This window comes from Hirundo rustica, chromosome 3 (assembly GCF_015227805.2).
Source record: "Hirundo rustica isolate bHirRus1 chromosome 3, bHirRus1.pri.v3, whole genome shotgun sequence".
Taxonomy (NCBI): Eukaryota; Metazoa; Chordata; class Aves; order Passeriformes; family Hirundinidae; genus Hirundo; species Hirundo rustica.
The window spans coordinates 112129363-112150272 of record NC_053452.1 but is presented as its reverse complement, the minus strand read 5'-3'; the positions used below and the strand labels follow the sequence as shown (position 1 = coordinate 112150272).

Sequence of the window (20910 nt, the reverse complement as noted above, 5' to 3'; positions counted from 1 at the left end):
CAAGTAGAAACTTGAATATTGGTCTCTCCTTTCCAGGGCTGTTGTCCTATACACAGTACCACCAGCTACACAAGATTCCACTTCATCTCAGTAGATTTTAAAAAATAAGTCCTTTGTTTTGTTCTGATGAAAAAATAAAGCAAATGTCGAAACCTCTAAATTTTTCAGGAAATGGAATTTTTATATTCCAGCCAGACACAGTAATTAGAGAGACCTCTGAGCTGGACATGAACCCTGTAATGCTTGAGCAAGAATGAATTTTAGGCTTGCAGTACTTAAGCTGAAAATCAGGCAGCATTTGAATCAAGTCTAACAGGAATATAATAGAAATGCCACCACCTCCTATTGTAACTGCTCCCATACTCACAGATTTGAAGGAGTTTCAAATGTATGGATAAATACTGGAAAAGGCCCAAAATGAACACAAAGGAAATTCAAGTCCTAAAAGCTATACTGGAGCAATCTGAAAGGTTTGCTTTAAACCTGTTAAAGGAAGGAAATTCACAGTTAAGACTGAAAATCCTGGCTGGAGCTCCAGCCTTCAAACATATACACTGCCTTGCAGAAACAAAAAGGGGTAGGCAAACCATACAAATCAAGACCACAGTGTCAGTCTGGATTTCCAGTTTTAACTATGATTTGTGACATATTAGAGAACACTTTATTTCATTCCGTTTCCATAAAATTGTAGCTCTCAGATGGACAGGCCAAGAGTAGTAAAACTGGCTGAGGGTTTATTACAGCAGCAAAAATCACCACCTTACTTGGGTAGTGAATGGATTTCTTGCTACAAATCCATAAAAATAGGAAAAAAAAATTAGAAGAAAGGAAAAAAGGAAAATAAAAACAAAGGAAGCAATGTTTTCAGAAGGCACAGCACTAAATTTAACAATAATTGCCCTTTTCAGTGTATATCCCTTTGTTTTACCTCCCACAGCATTATCAATCATGATATTCTGTGCAAGTATATTAAAGCAACTTCTGGTAGTTTACATCAAATTTTAATTAGGCAGTCACCCATAAGTCTTGCAGAAATGGGACTTAATTTAATAAATAATTGTATATATACATAGGAATACACATCCATTTATATGTTTCTATTTAAGAGCTTTCCTGAACAAAGGCCAAAATTAGTTTGAGACCAGAGATATGGCTCAGATGACCTCTTGAGGCTCCTTCCAGCATAGTTCTTCCACACAGGTCAGGATGGAAATTCCAGAGCAATCAGGGTAAAAAAAATGTGTCATTAACCAAAAGGAAATGCTCAATTTATAACTGGCAAGTCACAAAACTCAGTGTGTGGAGAGGACAAGGATCAGCCTGGGTAGTGGGGACATGGAACAGGCAGACTCCTAATACAGGTGTCAGAGCCATTACACAAATTTAGGGCCGTCATTGAGCTCACTTTTCACCTATGAACAGGAATGACAGCAAAATTCAGAACCAGTGTGAGGATTAACCAGTTATTATTGCAAAGGGCTTTGAAGAAAACAGGTGTTGAGTAAAAAAGCTGCGTATTAGTGGGATGACTAGTAAAAATGGTTAGTTACAAGGAACAAGAATCTAAAGCAAGGGGGTACCATAGAAATCCAAGACATTAGGGGAGGTGAATCGGTGTAATAAAATGAAAACAAACCAAACCTGTGTTATTTGGCAATCCCACATGCAAACCACTTGAATTTTACACTTCTGGAGCTTATGTCATCGTTGAGCCTCTACCTTCCACTCAGAGAACGCTTCAGTTTAGAGAACTAGTATTTTAAAGCACATATAAGGTGGCAGTGGGGAAGCTATTCAAGAAAAAAACTATCCGATTTAGTCAAGTCACTAACTGGGACACTGTTAAATTGTTTTACACCAGAAATGAATACACCTCATTCCAGCATAAGAGGGGATGCAGAAAATCACAAATACTCCTTAAGATTTCAACAAGCTCTGGTATAGTTAAGAGACAGCAAGTGTATTGTCTTTTAAACAAAGAAGTGATCCACGCTTTTAAAATATCATCCATAGCCCTCCGTAAATCCCCAAACCCCTTCCATTAATGGTTACTGTGTGATTAATGGTTGTACTGGGCCATCCTAATTAGTGAAACAATTCAGAGTTCTACCTTAAAAAGCAGCTTTGTGAAACTGCAGTAGTTGCAGAATATTTCACTCCTGGGCTTGATAAAACACTAAACCAGAAACTGCTTTCAAATAACTGCCTGCCACAGCACTTTTAGCCAACTTTTGCACCTGGTGCCGAGAGAAAAAGCCAAGTGAACTTTCACTCACTTGTTGCACGTCAGCTTCAATGCAATGTCTTTCTTCTGTTGTGTTTGGGTTTCTAACTGGAAGAGACAAGTAAGCTAAACTAGCAGCCAATCAATCCCTAAATTCTAAAAATGCAATAAAATTTGATACCAATAAATCTTTTTTTTTAACAGCCAAAAGAGATTAACAAAGGTATTTGAAATTTTATCCTCCTCTGTACTTTCAATAGGACGATTACCTGACAACCCTGTTGAATCAAACAGGAAAATTAAAAGAGACACAATTAAGCTTGTATACGTAAGGAACAGGATATGCATTTATGCATATCCCTAGTAGGTCCTCCATTACATATTAGCCTTGATTTATTTTTCTTCCTCTTACAATAAAAGTTATTACACCTTTGGACTGTCAAATAAAAATCCAATTGGCTGAGACACAGAACGTCAGTATAAACTAGCTTTGCACAGCTTCCCTCTTGCTACAGCCAGTCAACTTTTCTCAGCTCTGTCATTAATTTATTTCATGACTCGGGGAAAATCCACTTTGTCTTCTTTGTACTTTCATTTCTCATCAGTAAAGTGATCAATTTTTTTCCCCAAATTTGGAATGACGATGATGGCACAACATAAGACAAAAATGGTTAACAATGTAAAAACACACTCAAGAATTAGAAATTATAAAAAATGTAGTTGCTGAATACTGTAAGAATGGTTGATAGTAACAATATCAGCTGAGTATGTTGAAGTTGATATACTGGCATCAGGCTGTGTGCGCTAATTATTGATTTCTATATATGCTTGCTTGTATGTGATGATGCAGAGATGCCAGCATTCACAGCTCCACATGTATGATACTGCCCATAGAAGAAGCACTTGTAACCAGACTCTCTGTGTTACCATGAATTCCTTCCTAAAATAGAGAATCTGTCTCTTCCCTTTCTTCCTCATCTTGTGCTGTCCTTCACACAAACACCAGCAGCCACATTCCACCTGTTCCATCATTATCCACTTAGTTTCCCTATCCTCATCCGTGATTCAATTTGGAGGTAACACATCTGCTGACTCTTACTCCATTTACTACTTCTTGATGACTTCTCTGTCATCAGCACTTAATGTCCTATAAAGCTGCTTCCCAAAAATCATTCTCCAGACCAGACCTTCTGCAGGGCTCCAATGCACGAGCCACAGTTTCTCTTCCAAACCCCTCTGCCTCTTATTTCAATGATTCCCATTCCCTGGCCACTGAACATTTTGAAAAAGAGTCATGGGAAGCTCTTCCAAACTCTTTCCACTACAAGGTTGTTTTCTGATTGCTCTCTGGTACTTCCCCTCACTGTGTACAGTGCTGGTGTACAGATGTTCTCAGTCTATCCCGTATTTAAAAGAACCTGTATCTCAATCCAATTTTTTCTGACCTGTTTCCTTCTCTTCATTTATTAAAAACACGGACCATGAAGTTTTCAGCTAATGCACAGACTTCCCCTCTTGTAACTCTGTTTTGGATCAGCTCAAAGATGACTTTTTATAAATCTCATCCCTTAAAACTGTTCATTTTTGGGACACTATGTGCCTCTTCCTAGCCAGAAACCTGGGCCTACAGTATGCCTTTATTTTCTCAGACTTTTCTTCTGCTTTTAACACTGAACATCTCCTTCTGCCATCAGAGAAATTCCTGTTTACCTCCTTTCTTCTGGCATTGTTTTAAGATGTCTGCCTTGAGGGAGTTCTCTCTCAGTTGGGCGTTCTGACTAAACATACAAATCTACATCTAAGCTGGTCACCCAAGGCATAATTTATACTCACTAGACAAAAAAAAAAAAAAAAAAAAAAAAATCACCCTTCTGGGTCCAAATTCACCTCATCCTGAAAATAAATCACAGAAACAATAATTGGTTTGGGTTGGAAGGGGCCTTAAAGATCACCCAGTTCCAACTGCTTGCCATGGACAGGGAGACCTTCCACTATCCCAGGTGGCTCCAAGCCTGTCCAAACAGCCTTGGAAACTTCCAGGGATGAGGCAGCCACAGCTTCTCTGGGCTGTGCCAGGGCCTCAACACCCTCATCTTTAAATGCCTGAAAGAAGCCAAATAAATAGTATCCTGTAAGTAACATTTCTCTCTATTGTCACTGACTGTTTCTCCAATAAGCAGACTGATTCACAGGAATATCAACTATTGATAATCAATAATGTACTGAAGTACCTCATATGCCATGTGCACACACAGAGGTACAATGCCTTTACCCAAGATATAACTAAATGGGCAGTCTGGGATATAGTGACAGGACATCAGGGAATGGCTTTAAATGGGCAGAAGGTGGGTTTTGATTAGATACTGGAAATAAATTCTTTACTGTGAGAGTGGTGAGGGACTTAAAAGGTGGCTTTTTGGTGTGCTTACCAGAAAAGTCTTAAAACCCAGAAGAGAAGAATCCTGAAATTAAAGTGAAGTTTAATATACATTTTCTGTGCCTGAATAGCTTTCATTTTTCTATGGAACTCATGAGTAAAAAAATCATTGATACTTTTGAATACAGTCAAACAATATTCCTAATATATTATCTTAAACAATGGAAAGTTCTTCTGCTAACATACAGTAAAATCGCAGGTAAAGCAGAGAGTTAATTTTATTCTCAGTTGTCATCCTTGTCAGGAATGGGTTATAGCCCATACTTGCTTTGCTCCATTTATTTGGAAGTCTGAGATAAAAGACCATGCAAGTTTTTGTGTGTAAGTTATTTTCTGTCTATTCAAGGACTGTGCAGCCATCAACACTGCTATCAGGTAGAACTCATGGCTTGAAGATAAAAGAACACAGAAATTAAAAGCATCGACATCTCCCACAATTAAATAAATACTGATCTAAGGGTTTCTGCTTTTATCGCTGTTTTTCTTGGCCAGTGACACTTACAGACACAAAAGGGTTGTATTTGCCAAAACTTAAGCACTTAAAATTTAAAAAAACAGATTCTGCAGTGCTTCAAGAAGCAAAAGAGCTTCTGCCAAGTTTTGCAGTAGTTGTTCACTATTTGTATTTCCAAAATAAAATTGTTTTGAATGATGGTAACACCTTTGCCTTCAGCTACTGTTTCCTTTTGCAGAAGAACAGAACTGTAAGATGTTGACAAAGGTGGAGAACTTCAGTATCAACAGCTGTCTATTAATAACCAAGTGCAGTATTAGAATCTCAAGACCTCTGAACACTAGGTGTCAGTGTAAGAAATGGAAAAATATCAAAAACCTGTTGTTTCCAATCAGGTGGATTAGCTAAGAAACCAGAAGCAGCTGTGACCACATTTCCTTGTAACTCCATAACACTGTTAACAAGGCAATCGTCCTTAAAAAAAAAAAAAAAAAAAAAAAAATTATTCTGAAACTATCAGGTTTGCTTGAAATCAGATAAGGTGATCTAAAAATTACAATGAATTTGCTCTGTTAACCACTCTGAGATGACCTTTAAGGTTTATGAGTTACACTTAAAAGACCATGCAGAGTTTTACACTACTCTTTTTCCGCCACAGACATCCATAAATCAGTTTGTGTCTCTGCAACTTAAAGTTTACAGGTTGCTTTTTTTTTTTCTTTCTCACAATCAATGAAAAACTAAATATCTATAACAAAAATACAGCTAGTGCCTTAAGCCACAGAGGTGAGGTGACTCTCACTTCACTTAAGAAGTCCAGATTTTAAATGCATGGCCAGAATTCTAAATAACTACGTTAGGACATGAATAATCACATCCTTGAAGCACCCATTTCTCTCTCGTGACACAAAAGATGATCTGGCATTATTACCTCAGCTTTAGAAAAACATGCTTGTTATGTTTGTCTGCTTTTATATTTTACCATTGATAAATTTCTGATTATTTTCATTTAATGTACTAATTTCTGTCAGAATCAGAATTATAGGCAAGATAGGTGACAGACTTTACACACATTTACATTTAATATTCTACTTATACCATACAAAGATGTTAAAGAAAGAATGAAAGTCTGAACATCAACTTTCCATTTGGCTTCTGGAGTTGAAATGTAATTATGATTCTCAAAATCATAATCAGAATATTGATTTACCAGAGTTCATCATATTGAGCAATACAAATCTAATGATTACACTTAAATTTCTTAACTTCTTCATTCATTAGTGACATCAATAGAAGTAGGCAAAGACCCTGAACACTGCATCTGTACATTGACTGTCCCTGCTCATCTCGGCTCATCCAAGCTGAGTTCATCCAGCTCAACAGCTGTTAATCTCTATTATTCTCCTAAAATTTTACATAAAATTAAATAAAGGATGTCTCTGTGTTTTGGGAACTTGGGCTTGGTTCAGCTTATCAACTGTTTCATAAGAGCCCCAGAAGCCAAGGGAATTTGGTACATATATGAATGCCACAGATTCTGAAGTGCCCATGAGTGAAATTCATACCTACTTCATTCCTCTAGCCCAACAGCCTCAACAGGAATTTGATGTGTAAAACACGGAAAAATCAACTGTGTACATATAGAGACATACATTCTTACATGTTTACAGTAGACATAAATCCATGATATTATTATTAAAGGTCCAGTCTGCTACAGAAAACAAGGAAATACTGGGATTATTGCTGCCTGCACTACCTTCAGTCTTTATGTGTCACAACCCAACCTTTAAGCACTGATGGCTTTTTGTTTTCCATTTAATCTAGTCAATGCTTTGGATCTTTTTCTTCATTATTGAACATGCTGGTACAACTTGTTAGTTATAATTATTCATTTCCTTCTGTTTAATAATTTAGGGTTTTAATAACAGTACTTTAGTCTCTTTCCAATTGTAAGGTCAATGAAGTTCATCTATACTGGATCTGAGCAGCATCTCTGCATGACCAGGAAAAAAGCAGCAGCTCTGTGTTATAGCATGTGCTATTTCCACGCATCTGCACAGAGATCCATGGAAAATAAATATCTGACCAAGTCACTAAATCCTCAGTCTCAAGAGAAAGCACAGAGAGAGACCAGAATCCCTAACTGGGACTCCTGAATCACCTCATGAAGTAAATTCTGTGCTTGAGAATAAATAGACCTGAATATAGTGAACAATGGGCAGATCATGTTTAAAGTAGAACACTCAGGACATGTCTTTTCATATAAATTGCCAAATAAATCTATCATATAAATCTAAATACTGACCACATTTAAATGCTGTAAATGCACAGGGAACAATTAACCACTGGCTAGATATAAAGCTCCATCTCTCCTTTTCCATCCCACATGGGAAATGCAGAAAAACTCACAGTGCTGGTACCCAGGGAAATTTTTATACTACAGACTTAATTTCCAGTTTGATTTCTTCCAGGGAAGGTGTGCCATGTGCTTACTGCAAATGTATGCATGTTGTTTATTAGACTCTACAGTAGGAACAGAATGAATAGGGGAAGGATTTCTCCCAGATGGTTTTTGTGAACTGCCTTTATCCCATCCATGTAAATGCACAGCATGTTCCGGCTTGCCGGGCTGTACATCCACCCTGTGACTTAGTACAAAGTCTGAATGTTTAGTTAGCCAGAAGATTGTTTCCATCCTGTGATTCATTAGGTCCCTATGGTACCCTCGACTTCCTTTATTTTGTACAATCACAAATTATATTATTTTGTCTTATTTTGATAACCCCTTTAATTAATGTCCTGCACAGGAAACTTTATAACTGTTTTAAAACAGACTCATAAAACAAGGACTTTTCCTGTTGCTGGGGTGGCATAAGTGACAGTTGCACGTAACTTTGGGATCAAGAGGGAACATTGCTTCACACTGTCGGTTTTTATCTATGGGCAATTCCTGCTCATGAAGGAGCTGCTTTCAACTCTCTCCATTTTAAAAGGAATGTCAGAAATGTTACAATTATGTATATAAAGGTTACATACAAGTCAAACAGTTCAAAAATGTAGCAAAAAAACCTGGAGCTTGTGAGGTTACACATGTTAAAGTGACTGATCCAGTTTGTAAACAAATAACAACTGTGATTTGATTTTAAAAACCGAAGAAGCTCTACAAGCAAAAATACTGTAAAGGACCAAGAAAGCTTTATCCTTGCTTCTGTTTAAATCCTCATTTTTCCTACTTGCTTCTCCCATTGTCATAGTCTTTTTCTCCGAAAGGGCAAGTAAAGGTGTGTTTTCCCTTCTCCTTCTTTTGTTTTAAACTGCAATAAAAAGAGTAACGGCTGCAGCAGTAAGACTGGGAAGAGAATAAAGTACACCATGTTGATCCAGAAAATACACAGCCCTTTGAAAACATAAAATTCATGCTGCTTATGATAAATAACTTTTTATTTTGTATCAGTAAACTTATCCTTATGCTTGTCTCTGTATTTTCACCATTCCTTTTCCTAGGAAGAAGTGGCAAATTACTATCCAATCTTTACTAAACCTACTATAAAAAGCAATTTATTCCACAGGATGGATTTACCACAGATCTACTCAGGACTCAGGCACAATGCTCAACCTCTGCATCTCACTCTAAGTTTTTTACCTATGAATTACTGATGCAATTTAATATAATTACCTATACCAATATAGACTATTCCCCTGCTGACCTGTGCTTTGTGCTTGGTTGAGACCAAAGGACTAATTCTGAATTCAATGTTATGTGTGTAAGAGATAATTTATTTCAAAAGAACAATGACAAAAATAATTAACGATGTGTACATTCAAGGTGTTAATTTATACATATATGTAACTCAGGACCCAAATCAGGCTCCTACACAGGTAGTAAGAGTGGAATATTAATAGCACTAGGTAGCAGCACAAGTTATATGAAATTAAATGTCATAGAAGATAAAAGCAAATTATGAAAGAAATTCCAACAAATATAATGTACAATATAATATTTGACAACTGAAGTTCCTTGAAGCTGACACTACTGAATTCCAAAAAAAAAGCAATCGAGTGGGTCTGACTTCAATCATTTGACATCAATTGGAGAGATCCGAGTTCATCTTCCAGCAGACACACATTGGCTGACAGGGAGCAAACCACAATTCTATTACCATGAATTCTACCATCCATGACTATCTCCATAAGGACTTATCACACATTACAAAGAATTACAGCAGATAAGACATTTAAAGGATGCAGTCCAAGGCTGTTGTGATAAGCTGTGGACTTTCCTCTGAGCAGCCACTCTTTCATGGACAGACAAAGTTACTTACCTGTAATTTTTGGGATGTATGTGTAATTTACCTATTCCTTTGTAGAACTCTGTCCTACTGCTACCTTCCACTTTGTAAAACCAAATCTAAACTCTTCCCAAAAGCTATTTGATATCTCTGAAACAAAATGGAAAGGACTGAACTTTAAATCTAGTGCTACACTGAATAACCACACTCTGTGAAAACAGGTGCCTGCACTACTCCTGGTGTACCCAGTGTGCCTAGAGAATAAACTGCTGGTATTTCATTCTGACAACAAACACCCAGCTAATATAATGCCAGCATAAGAAAGGTAATTCCTTACCTTAATTCCTTAATTAGTACATCACGATCTTATTGTCTATTTGCATTTGAACATGACATCTGAAGCATGAATAAGAAGCTATGGCACTATCAAGAGAAGACACTAATAATATTTAGCTTTTAATATTAGTTTAATACTATATTTTCTTATAAGCCAGCCCAGAATGATAAAAATTTTGGAGAGAGCTGGTGAAGGTGAAGAGGGACTTTTACTCTTTCTTAAATATTACATAAAACAATTTCCAAATTGTTTTATATCTGTGTACGTGCAAGGTTTAGGCTATTTTGATGACAAACCTATCAACGGTATTTAATGATGAGCAAAAAATTCCTATGCAATTCCTCTTAGTTACAGCTTTTTTTTTTTTTTTTTTAAGACAAAATGCTGAATAATATACATTTGTCCTAAAGGAGGATCTTCCAAGTTCCCTTTCTAAGGGTCTGAATAGATATGAATAGGTTATTATAGAAGATGATGCTTCAAAACCTTCTTAGTGCACATGGGGATTGTATTGGATATGATGGAAGAATGAAATAAAAGAGGCCTCATTTCACTTCAAATGATCAGTAATTGAAAGGCTTGTCCCCTTCTGATTAACACCTTTTTGCATTCCCTGTTGAACTGTTTTTGCAGGCACAACCTTCCTTGTACTACTTGTGCCTAACCATAAAGAAAATACAGCTTTGGTTGGAACCTCTAGTCTTAGCCCACATAAAGAAGTACAGTTTTACAGTAACATTAAGGCATCTATAAATTCCTTAAACATTTACATATAAATGAACATTTAAATCTGTTACCAAATACTATCAGTCAACAGTGAACTTGATTTCAAATTAAAACTTAAATTCATTGTGCTTATCAAATACATTATGCTTGACCAAAAAATGTACAGAACTTTCTAATGTAGGGGCTTTAGGATTTTCTGTTGCTTGATATACAAAAAAACCAAAAGGTATAATAATTACAATATAAGCATAAAAAATTCAAACTTATGACACAAATATGATGGAATTTATCTCTCACCTTTTATGCCTAGCTCCTATATATTCAAACCCAAGCCAGCTGTCAAAGGATTCATTTTTTAATCAGCTGAGAATATAAGCTCTTTGAAAGATACAAGTCCATTTAACTCAGAAAGTAATTTTAAGATGAAATGAATCTTCCTCTGGAGATGCTCATTGCTATATACTTTTAATAGAATTTCCCTTTATGTAAAGCAGTGTGAATACTATTCAAAATGCACCCAAAAACTGATCATAAAATGTGATGCAGACTCTTAAAAATCTGCTTTTCAGGAATTTGCCTTCTTAGTGCACTCATCTGCTACAGCAGCCAGACTTCATGAAGTGCATAGTGGTTTGAAGCAGTGACTGCATAAATCTGCCCAAACAAGACCTTGATTTAATAGCGTTCAGATCAACTCTGAAAATAGGAAGCTGGAACTATAAAGCTGTGAGATATCAAAAGTCAACCAATCAAAGGTAATCATGCTGGAAACTTATTTTTTAATGCAGGGGCTCAAACCTGGACTTAATCAACAAGTACAATCTCTTCTTACAAATGCTTACTATGAAAGACGTGCGCAACGCGCCAGCTTTATTGCAGGTATAAAAGAAATTTCTACAGTTCAGCTTTATACCTGTATTATGGATAGAAAAGTGGACATGAATTAAACAAGAAATCATTAAATTACACAGTGAAAACTGCACAGTCCATTAACATGAGCAGTATGACAAAATCCAGGTGGTAAGCTATAAATTTACTTCTGCAGTCAGCTTCATTTATAAAAACAGTACTCTTCTAGTACTGGGTAAAACCAGCAAAAACACCTACATGTAAAGTGAAAATTTCATGTAACTGAACAGAACAGCTCAATAAGGATGCGCAGTTGAGGATGAAAAATGTGCAAAATTCCCTATCAGAAGCCCGGGGCATGTAAAACGCTACTGATTTAAGAGTTCCGGCATGTGAATGTCAGAGGTCAAAGCAATAAGCTATTAAAGATACTTTCACTTCCTCAGAAATAAAGTGCTGTCTTGGGCTGGGAGGGGAAAGGTTAGAAAAGCTGTTTATCTGCCGCTCCATTCCCATTCTTCCTTCTGTCAGGAAATCCTACAAGCTCCTGCACCCCACGCAGGGTTAACCCTGGGTCACGTCCAGCCCCCGAGTAAGTTCCCAGCTTTGATTCAAGTGCAAAGACCACATGGCCACAGGTTGCACTTTCTCAGCTACAGGGTATGGTAAAGCTTCGCTCAGCAAAGCCTCAGTGGGACAGAACAGCCTGGACTCCAGCACTCAAGTTAATGCTGAGGGAAGAGCGAAGCCACAGCCATCGGTTTGCATAAATTACAGGGGTCATTAACAAAGAGAAAATGTTACTTTGTCAGAGCTAAAGCTGGAATAAGAACTACAAATATATGCCCAGGGCAGAGTGTTTAACCAGCGGGAAACCCGCGGACAGGGGAGAGACGTTGTCCCCCCCGAGGAGCCGGGGGAACGTTCAGGACAGCCCAAGAGGAGTGTAATAAGGAAAGAATCCACAAAGATGCCAGGAGACTGTGGAGACAGGGATACACTGTTGGGCTGCAGAGGTATGAGCAGAAAGAAACTGCCTGGAGCTGGAAGGGATGCCAAGTCATTTGCTGAGATGCAGGAAACTACCGAAAGGCCGCTGGATTAGGTGCAGAGCTGAAGGAAAACACCTGTTGCAGGCAAACAGTGGGCAAGGGGAAGTCTAACTTTAGTATATTTCTATTAAAAATATATAAATGTCTTATATGCATGAATATGTAGAAATATATATAAGATCTATATTTTATACACACATAAATATTTATATATGTGCTGTATCCCATTCTGAATTTCATAATTTTACAGAAGTTTTTAGTTCTAGTTAACATCGTACCAGAACCTACCTTGAAACTTAAAAAGCCTTGTCACTGCTAAAAGGCCTCATTACAAAGAAGAGGTGTAGGAACTTGAGGCTCAAAGCTCTAGATGATCATCAGATGTAAATATTTACTCTAATATGTATTAGTACAATCTATATAGATTAGTTCTGTAAAATGTCCACTCCCACACGTGCTGGTAATTTCATTCAAATCACAGAATCATTAAGGTTGGAAAAGACCTCGGAGATGACCAAGTCCAACCATCAATGCAGCACTGCCAAGGACACCACTAAACCCTGTCCCTTGCACCACATCTACATGTCATTTAATGGCTATAATAAGAAAAACACACTTTTCTTGAACTTACAGGTGGCATGTCAGATTATAACTTTCTGTACAAAGGTATAGTCACTTGTCAGATGGCAAATTCATGCCATGGTATAAAATGCCATGATTGATTTCTTAACAGGAACTGCTGAACTTTAATAAAATATAGAGAGGTTCAAATTTAGAGTTGTTTCTGACAGATATGATTCAAAACAATCTCATTTATATAACACTTTCATTGGCTTTCAATATATTAAAATACTTCATATTTTGGCATTATTTTTTGACAGAAATCAAAACAATAGAAGGAATATTAAGATATAAATCTTAAGCAAATAATACGTTAACACAAATAACAGAATATTAAACAAACAAACAAACAAACAAACAAAAAAAAAAACCAGCAAGGCAGTCTTTAGAAGAACAGCCAGCTCTTTTCTTTTTAACAACTTAAAGTTTTTAACAAAAAACCCATCAGCTTTATTCCTTGGGTTAGGTGGGGTTGCACGTCTGGTTCTACAGATCTTTGAGGCCAGAGCATCACCCTCTGTTTCTGTGTTTTATTTGTTCCTAAACCCTGGACAATCTGTTATTAGATCATGAAAGTATCATGTGAATTGAAGGAATTTCAGAGTGCAGGCTATTTTGCCCATTATGATCTTACCAAATTTATCAGCTGAGTGTGAACGATGTCTTCCACCAGAACTGCGGTTTCATGGAGTGGCCTGCGAGCATCTCCCAGGGAAAACCTGAAACAAAGAGGTTTATTGCAAGGTTATGGAAATTAGTTAAAAAGAAAAGTATTGGTCTCCTGAAAGATAAAAAGAAGAAAATATGAATAATAACAATAGGGTTAATATACCTGTATGTACAGAAATGGATCATTAAGCCTGGTGCTAGGTTTATAAACCAGTCATGTGGTTAGTGGAACAAAAGAGCTGCAAGAATGTACACTAAAGCATGTGTGGAGGAAAAATGAAAGACTGAGAAAACAGAGGAAAATCCAGTTTGTAGGAACATCTGTGTACAACCCTCATCAATAAACAATGCTGGTAAACTTGTAACAATGGATGAGGAGAAGACCGACATACTCACTTCCTTGCCTCAGTCTTCACTGACAACCTCCCTTTCCACACTTCTCTGGATGATCTTTAATGTCCTTCCCAACCCAACACATTCTATAATTCTATAATTGTGTGAGAAAAGAGCAGGCAAACTGCAGCATGTGCACTGCTAATTCTGCATTTGCTGCCCCCTTAATTTACAAAATTACCAAATAACTATTTGAAAAGGTAAAATGCCAGCAGCTTTTTTATCCCAAATCTAAATGTTGGTGCTAAGATGTGGAAGAAACAAATCAAGGGCGAACATTTTTATACATAGTAAGTTACGTGATGCTCCTAAAGTCTACACTGCAACATGAAATGGCAGGAGGTCATAAAGAGATTATTGTGTTCATATAATATCACAAACAAAAGGCAAGGTGAGGCCAGCAAGCAGCATAAAATGAGGAACTATGACAATGGACTTTACAAGATATTATTTTCTCTTCCTACTTTACTTACACTTCTTTTTCTGCTATTTTTTCTTCTCTAAGCAATTCCAGTGTTACATCATTCTAGAGAAAGACAACTCCTAAGCTGCTTAGTCTTTCTTCAGAACATTTCTGAGAATAAAACATTTTCTCTCCTCCTAAAGTTGAGTTTTTAAAATAAAGAAACTTTTACAGTAAAATATATGCATTGTAAATTAAATAGCACAGGCCAACAATAACACAACAGATTCTTATAAAAAGAGTAAAAATTTATTTACAAGAAAGACTCAAGTCTTTATAAGTGATTGAATATATTGTTTTCTTATGAGAATATTAGTCTACCTTGCAATATAATAAAAAAATATTTTATCTATCCATAATAGGGTTCTTTTCCTTTATTTTATAATGAAATTATGTCCAGTGGTCTGCAAACAGCATTTCAAATTCTAATTAATAAACAAATTAATTAATTAGTATCAGCCTGATACATTTAAGAGCACAAGACCTGCTCAGGGAAAATCTGAGCATAATCCACTATACTATACTGGTCACAGTATGAGGAAATTACACTCTGTATTTGTCCCTTATCATTTGTCTCTCTTGTTGGGAGTATCAGCACCTTAAAGACAAAATTTGTGCTTTGTAACACGTTGTACAGTTCTAAAATGAGCACAACTCAAATAACTTTGTCTCCATGATGCAGGACTGCACATGTACATGGATTAGAATGTCAGGCACTTTCTAGGACTATAAGGACAGCACAGCAATCCATCCAGAGACTATTAAATATCTTATAAACTGAAAATACATAGACATGATATAGGAAATACATATAAATAGAAATATTTATCATAGTACATTGGAAATGTATTATGATTATAAATATTATTAATATTTATGATCATAGTACAGTAAGTACTGTTTTAAGTACTAAACCAGTACTGCAGTACTATAGTATTGTTTTAAATACTAAAACAGTATTTAAACCACAGATTCAAAAGAAGTGTTCCTATATGATAATGCTCATGTTTTTCCCTTTTTCTGTTTTTTAGCAGTATGGTTTGTAAGTAAATGAAAACAACAATGAATAGTTGTTTCTAATCACATAGGGTATATCAAACCAAACAGAAGAGTTATCACAAACATAATAATTCATGTAGTTCTTAACTTCTGGTCTTCTATTTTTTAAAGGTTATTATTATTTCTTGTTAAGGCTTCAAATACAAAATCAACTATGCAAGATAGTAGTAAACACTTGGTGTCCAACATGATCAGCCTGGACATACATTTCTCATGATCACAGTTTTACTCACCACCCCAAATGTACAAATTAAAGGGCTTGGGGTTTCTTTTCCAAAGACTACAAAATGCAAGAACAAAAATCTGTTTTTGTGGCAAGATGATGACTCTACATTGAGCTGCCCTACCCATCTGCATACAGAAATCTGTCTCACAAGTAATTCACAGTTCCCCAAATGGCAGAAGGGGCAGAGGAGTTGCAATCATGACGCAGCATGTCGATCCAAAAGGAGACAAACATCAAATCTTTTTGGTCCATTTTGACAGAACACTCAGGATAAGGGCCAGTGGCTTCAATCTAAAAGAGGACAGATTTAGAACAGGTACCAATAGGAAATTCTTCCATGTGAGGCTGCTGAGGCCCTGGCACAGGGTGCCTAGAGAAGCTGTGGCTGCCCCATCTCTGGACGTGTTCAAGGCCAGGTTGGACAAGGCTTGGAGCAACCTGGGATAGTGGAAGGTGTCCCTGCCCATTGGTAGGGGCTTGGAACAAGATGATCTTTCTTTAAGGTCCTTTCCAACCCAAACCATCCTGTGACTCTGTGATAGACCAAAGTTTATGCTGAGACATGAAGAAAGGTTAAAGTCAACTGCACTTTTTGATTTAATAGAAAATCAAGTTCCAGATGCATCTACTTTCTTCTTCCCTCACTTCCATGCTTTCTACCTTTCAAAGCTATTTCTATCTCTGTTTGCCTTCACTTTTTTCCCACGTAGCTTCTGCCAGCTTCTTTCCCACACACAGAAAACCAGATACTGGCATGGTGGTTTCAGCAAAAAGTAAAAACCACCACACCCACCCAGAGCCGCTTCCTTTCTCTTTGCAATGGATCCAGGATTTTCAGACACTAAAATAAAAGTAAAGCTTCTATATTTGTTAATTGTATTTGCATAGCATTTGACTTGTTTCTTGATTCTAACATGCTTTTAGGATAACATTCTTTAAGATACCAAACAGAGCCTTTTTTCTTTCCGCTACCAGAGGTAATATTTAGAAATTCACAAGTAGCTTATGATTTTAACGCTTATTTCCTTCACTTTTGCATTGTACCTCTCCGCAGCAGAATAAACACTAAATTACAAGTCAGATGGCTTGGATTTTCAAGTTGCAGAATACAAAGTAGCTTAAGAACTAAAAGAAAACACTTTAAAAAAGACCCCCAAATTTGGTGCCCTTGATTCTGGGAAGTGAAGCTGAACTAGATGCTTTAATATAAGTTATGAATTTCATTTCACACGTGCTTTGCTTTTATGGTTCATGAGAGTCTTTTAAAGAACCTTCCATTCACTGGACATATTAATAAGTCTTCCTATGAAACACATAAAAATGCTGTTGAAAATAAAAAACAAGAGCTGTTTCTCCACAGGTAAATACTGAAGAGGAAATATATCAAAATACAACATAAGCAGGGCATCAAAGCAGTAAAGTATTATGGAAGACAGTCCTGGTAACAGAAGCTTTAACCTATTAGACATGTCTTACAATAACAAAGCCTTCTTAGAAGATCCTATTTCAAAGGTTTGTCTGTTTTAAGGAAACATTTTTACAAGGGGGGGATCAGTTTACCCAGATTTTCACAGGAGGATTAAAATAGTAGCATGGAGAAAGAGAAGACTGCTGCAGCGCTTTTATTATTTACTTTTAGCTTCTATTTCTAATTTATTTAAGTTTCTGTAATGATGTTTCTAGGCTCTTCAAAAGGGTAAGTGTCCAAGCCACTAAGTGTCTACATGAAGTATCATGGTACTATGTGTAAACACACGCTCATACTTGGCACATGCTAAGGTCCAACTGCTGCTCATAGTGCAGGGACTGACATTTATAAGAACTTCAAAATGGGCAGCTACAGAAATAGATAAAGCACTTTTTGCTATATTTTGGGGGGTTTAAATGCCTGAGAAAGGTATTGGGGCAGGCAAGGCACAGGCTTGGTTCAAACACTCTGATGCAGAGCCCTCCAGGTGGCCAGACCACCAGGAGAGCTGACTGTGGAGACAGAGAGCTGCTGCAACCTCCCATCCTCCACAGCACTGAAAAGCTGTCCTGGCCAGAAAGGAACTATAACCAGGGTGGCTGGGAGTGCACTGAGCTAGAATAAACAGCTTCCCTCACTGGGGTTTCTACTGAGTTCACACCATAACAAGGCTGCCCCAACACATACAGAATTTACCACTTCAAGTAAATGTGATGAATCAATGAATCCAGCCCAGGGAAAGTATAAAGGCAGCCAGGTAGTCTGGTGGGAAATATGTACTGGTTTTTTTTTTTTTTTTTTAGCTTCTAGAACCCTAACAATTCTTCCTTTCTGTTTCTAAATAAAGGATGAGAGTCTGCCCAGGTGGGCCAGAAGGCCAATGGCACCTGGTTTGTGTCAGCAGTAGTGTGGCAGCAGGACCAGGGCGTGACTGTCCCTGTACTGGACACAGGTGAGGCCACCCCTCAAGTGCTGCGTCCAGTTCTGGGCCCTTCAAAACAAGAAAGACATTGAGAGGCTGGAGTCTGTCCAGAGAAGGGAACGGAGCTGGAGAAGGGTCTGGAGCTCAAATCTGAGAAGCACCTAAGGGAGCTGAGGGGGGCTCAGCCTGGAGAAAAGGAGACTCAGGGGGAACCTCCTGGCTCTGCACAACTCACAGCCAGGTGAGGGTCAGTCTAATCTCCCAGGTAACAAGTGACAGAATGTGAGGAAATGGCCTTGACTTGTGTAAGGGGAGGTTTAGATTGGCTATTAGAATAGTTTTCTTCACAGAAAGGTTGGTCAAGCACTGGAACAGGCTGCCCAGGGCAGTGGTGGAGTCACCAGTCCTGGAGAGATTTAAAAAACTTGTAGAAGTGGTTCTGGGACATTGGTTTACTGACTGACCTGGAAGTGCTGGATTAGTGGTTGGACTCCATCACACTAGAGGGATTCCATGATCCAAACTGCCATAGGGCAAGCAAATACTTCTGTCCTCAACACAGAGGTATTTATTTGCTCCTGCCTACAACCAGACTGGGTCTGTGGATCACAGGGATCCATGTGTCTGCCATGCCACAGTGACCTGAGAGGGTGCACACCGTGTATGCGGGAGTGTAGCCCATGACCTGGATGAGAGGTTTGGGACCCACATACCAATCTGGATATAAATCTGGGCCACATATTGGAGGGACCAGAGGGTTTGCGAGTCGGACCAGGAGGTCCACAGCGGCTGCTGGGGAGGCCGTGGGGTTTGTTGTGGGACCCACTTGCTTTGTGTGTCTCTGCACGTGAGGACTGAGCTCTCCAGCACAATGAGTTTGAGACTACTGGATTTAGCACTGACCAAGGTGCGAGTGTTCATCACGTACAGAACCAGCTGATTCATTGTGATCAAATATAAAACCAGGCAAGGATCCCATAAAATCACAGAGCACAAATCAGCTACCAGATGTATTTGGACTGGGTGATATGTGGGCTCACATCTCCTCCGTATTGTAAGAACAAAGCAAATTTCTCTTCTGTCAGCTGCTTGGTGGGAATGCACTTGTAATATGCAGCATATTAATTATCACAAATGTTTCCATATTATAAGGAAGTGTTCTCTGAAATATATGAAATACTGGAAACCTGACAGCCAGTTTGTGACAAAGAAAATCGGTTTTACAGTACTGGGCACAAAAACTTCCAGTAACTTGAACACCTGAAGGACAAGCACTGTAAATGACTGTAAAACAGTAAAAGGAAGCTTTGGAAAATCAGTAATACAATATCTTGAAGTAATTCACTTTCATACCAGAGGATGCTGACTGTGAAGACAAAGATAAAAATGTGGAGGTCAGGTCCCTTAGATGACACAAAATTAGGAGACTTCTCTGATGAGCATGGTAATGAGCCTGTCATTGCAACAGACAACCGAGAGAAAATAGCATAAGGATACCTTTTTCATAGCATAGCATACCTTTTTCAAAGTCTCGAAAGCTGAAGATAACTCATGTATCGGCTTTTTTTTGCCACAGCTGCTGCTGAACAAATTAGGCAGAAGTAAAGACTGAAAGGAAAGAGATGACTGATGCCAAACCAGAAAATTGATCAGACACACACAGGAGGACACACTGTACGGAGAGTGGAAGAGGAAAGAACAAAATCCAGGAGGAACAAACTTCCCTCAGTAAAAGGATGAATTCAATAGGGGAAAGAGAGATAAAAAACAAAGTCTCAAAATAATTTCCTTTTTATGTTAAGATACGTAATATTGGAGAGAGGTGAGGTTGCTGTTTCGTAGACTTCACTCCCTCCAATTACTGTCTGTAAAATTACTCAGACTAATTTAAAAAGCAAATAATCCTGCTTGCTGTATTGCCTAAGCTTATGGAAAAAGGGAACCATCTAAAGCACTGACTAATGTTAACTAACCAGCAATGTCTACCAGAACTACCTGATAAGCACTGGAATTTATATTGCTGTTTTTATGTTTGTCTGCTCATCAGTAACTTCCACCAAAGCCCTTTTAGAAAGAAAAGGTAATAATTCCATCAGAGTTTACAGTAATGTATTTATCTACTTGGATTAATGAAATCAAGTATGCAGAGGTTTCATACAACATGCTGAGCATGGTTCTTTACCAGGATTTAGTGCAAGTATGATATGCAGAGTCAAATATCTTACTGCCTTGATGATATGAACAGCAGTTAACTCCCCACTTTCCTGCTTCTACAAAGACTGGAGATGCTACAGGAAGTTACAAAAACTAATTACCACCTATTTATGCAGCAAGCGCAGACATCCTACTGCCTTATTAAATGCTATAATATTCACTCTCAAGAATTTGATTATTAATTTATTGAATCTTTACTAAAAGAAAGTCAGCTAAAGGAAAGCACTTTTCCTCAAATTTGTGTGGCAGTGAGAAGGGAAGTACAGGAAGAACCTGAAATGTCAGATACAAAATGGGGCTTTTTTCAGTCTAAAATTAAGCTATAATGACCTCTGCAGATACTGGAAAAGCATAAACAACCAGAAGAGAAACATTACATAATACCATTTAATTATTCAAAAGTACATAGTGACAAGAAAAGGGATAAAATTTAGAAAAGGAACATTTAGAACAAATTAGAAGGAAAACATCTGAAAACAAGAATTAAAACCCTCTGTAACCATCACA

General features: G+C 37.6%; 1 protein-coding gene across 9 annotated transcripts in view; it reads right to left on the bottom strand.

Annotated features, from left to right (window-relative positions):
- SUPT3H (SPT3 homolog, SAGA and STAGA complex component) overlaps positions 1–20910 on the bottom strand; it is a 253554-nt gene that overhangs the window by 112083 nt on the left and 120561 nt on the right. For 8 of the 9 annotated variants that reach the window (XM_040058761.2, XM_040058762.2, XM_040058760.2 and 5 more), the window contains one exon: positions 13624–13708. The exons of the other annotated variant lie outside the window; for it this stretch is intronic. In XM_040058761.2, the coding sequence (XP_039914695.1) occupies positions 13624–13708 (85 nt within the window). The remainder of the gene's footprint in view (positions 1–13623; positions 13709–20910) is intronic. 9 annotated transcript variants of the gene reach the window in all.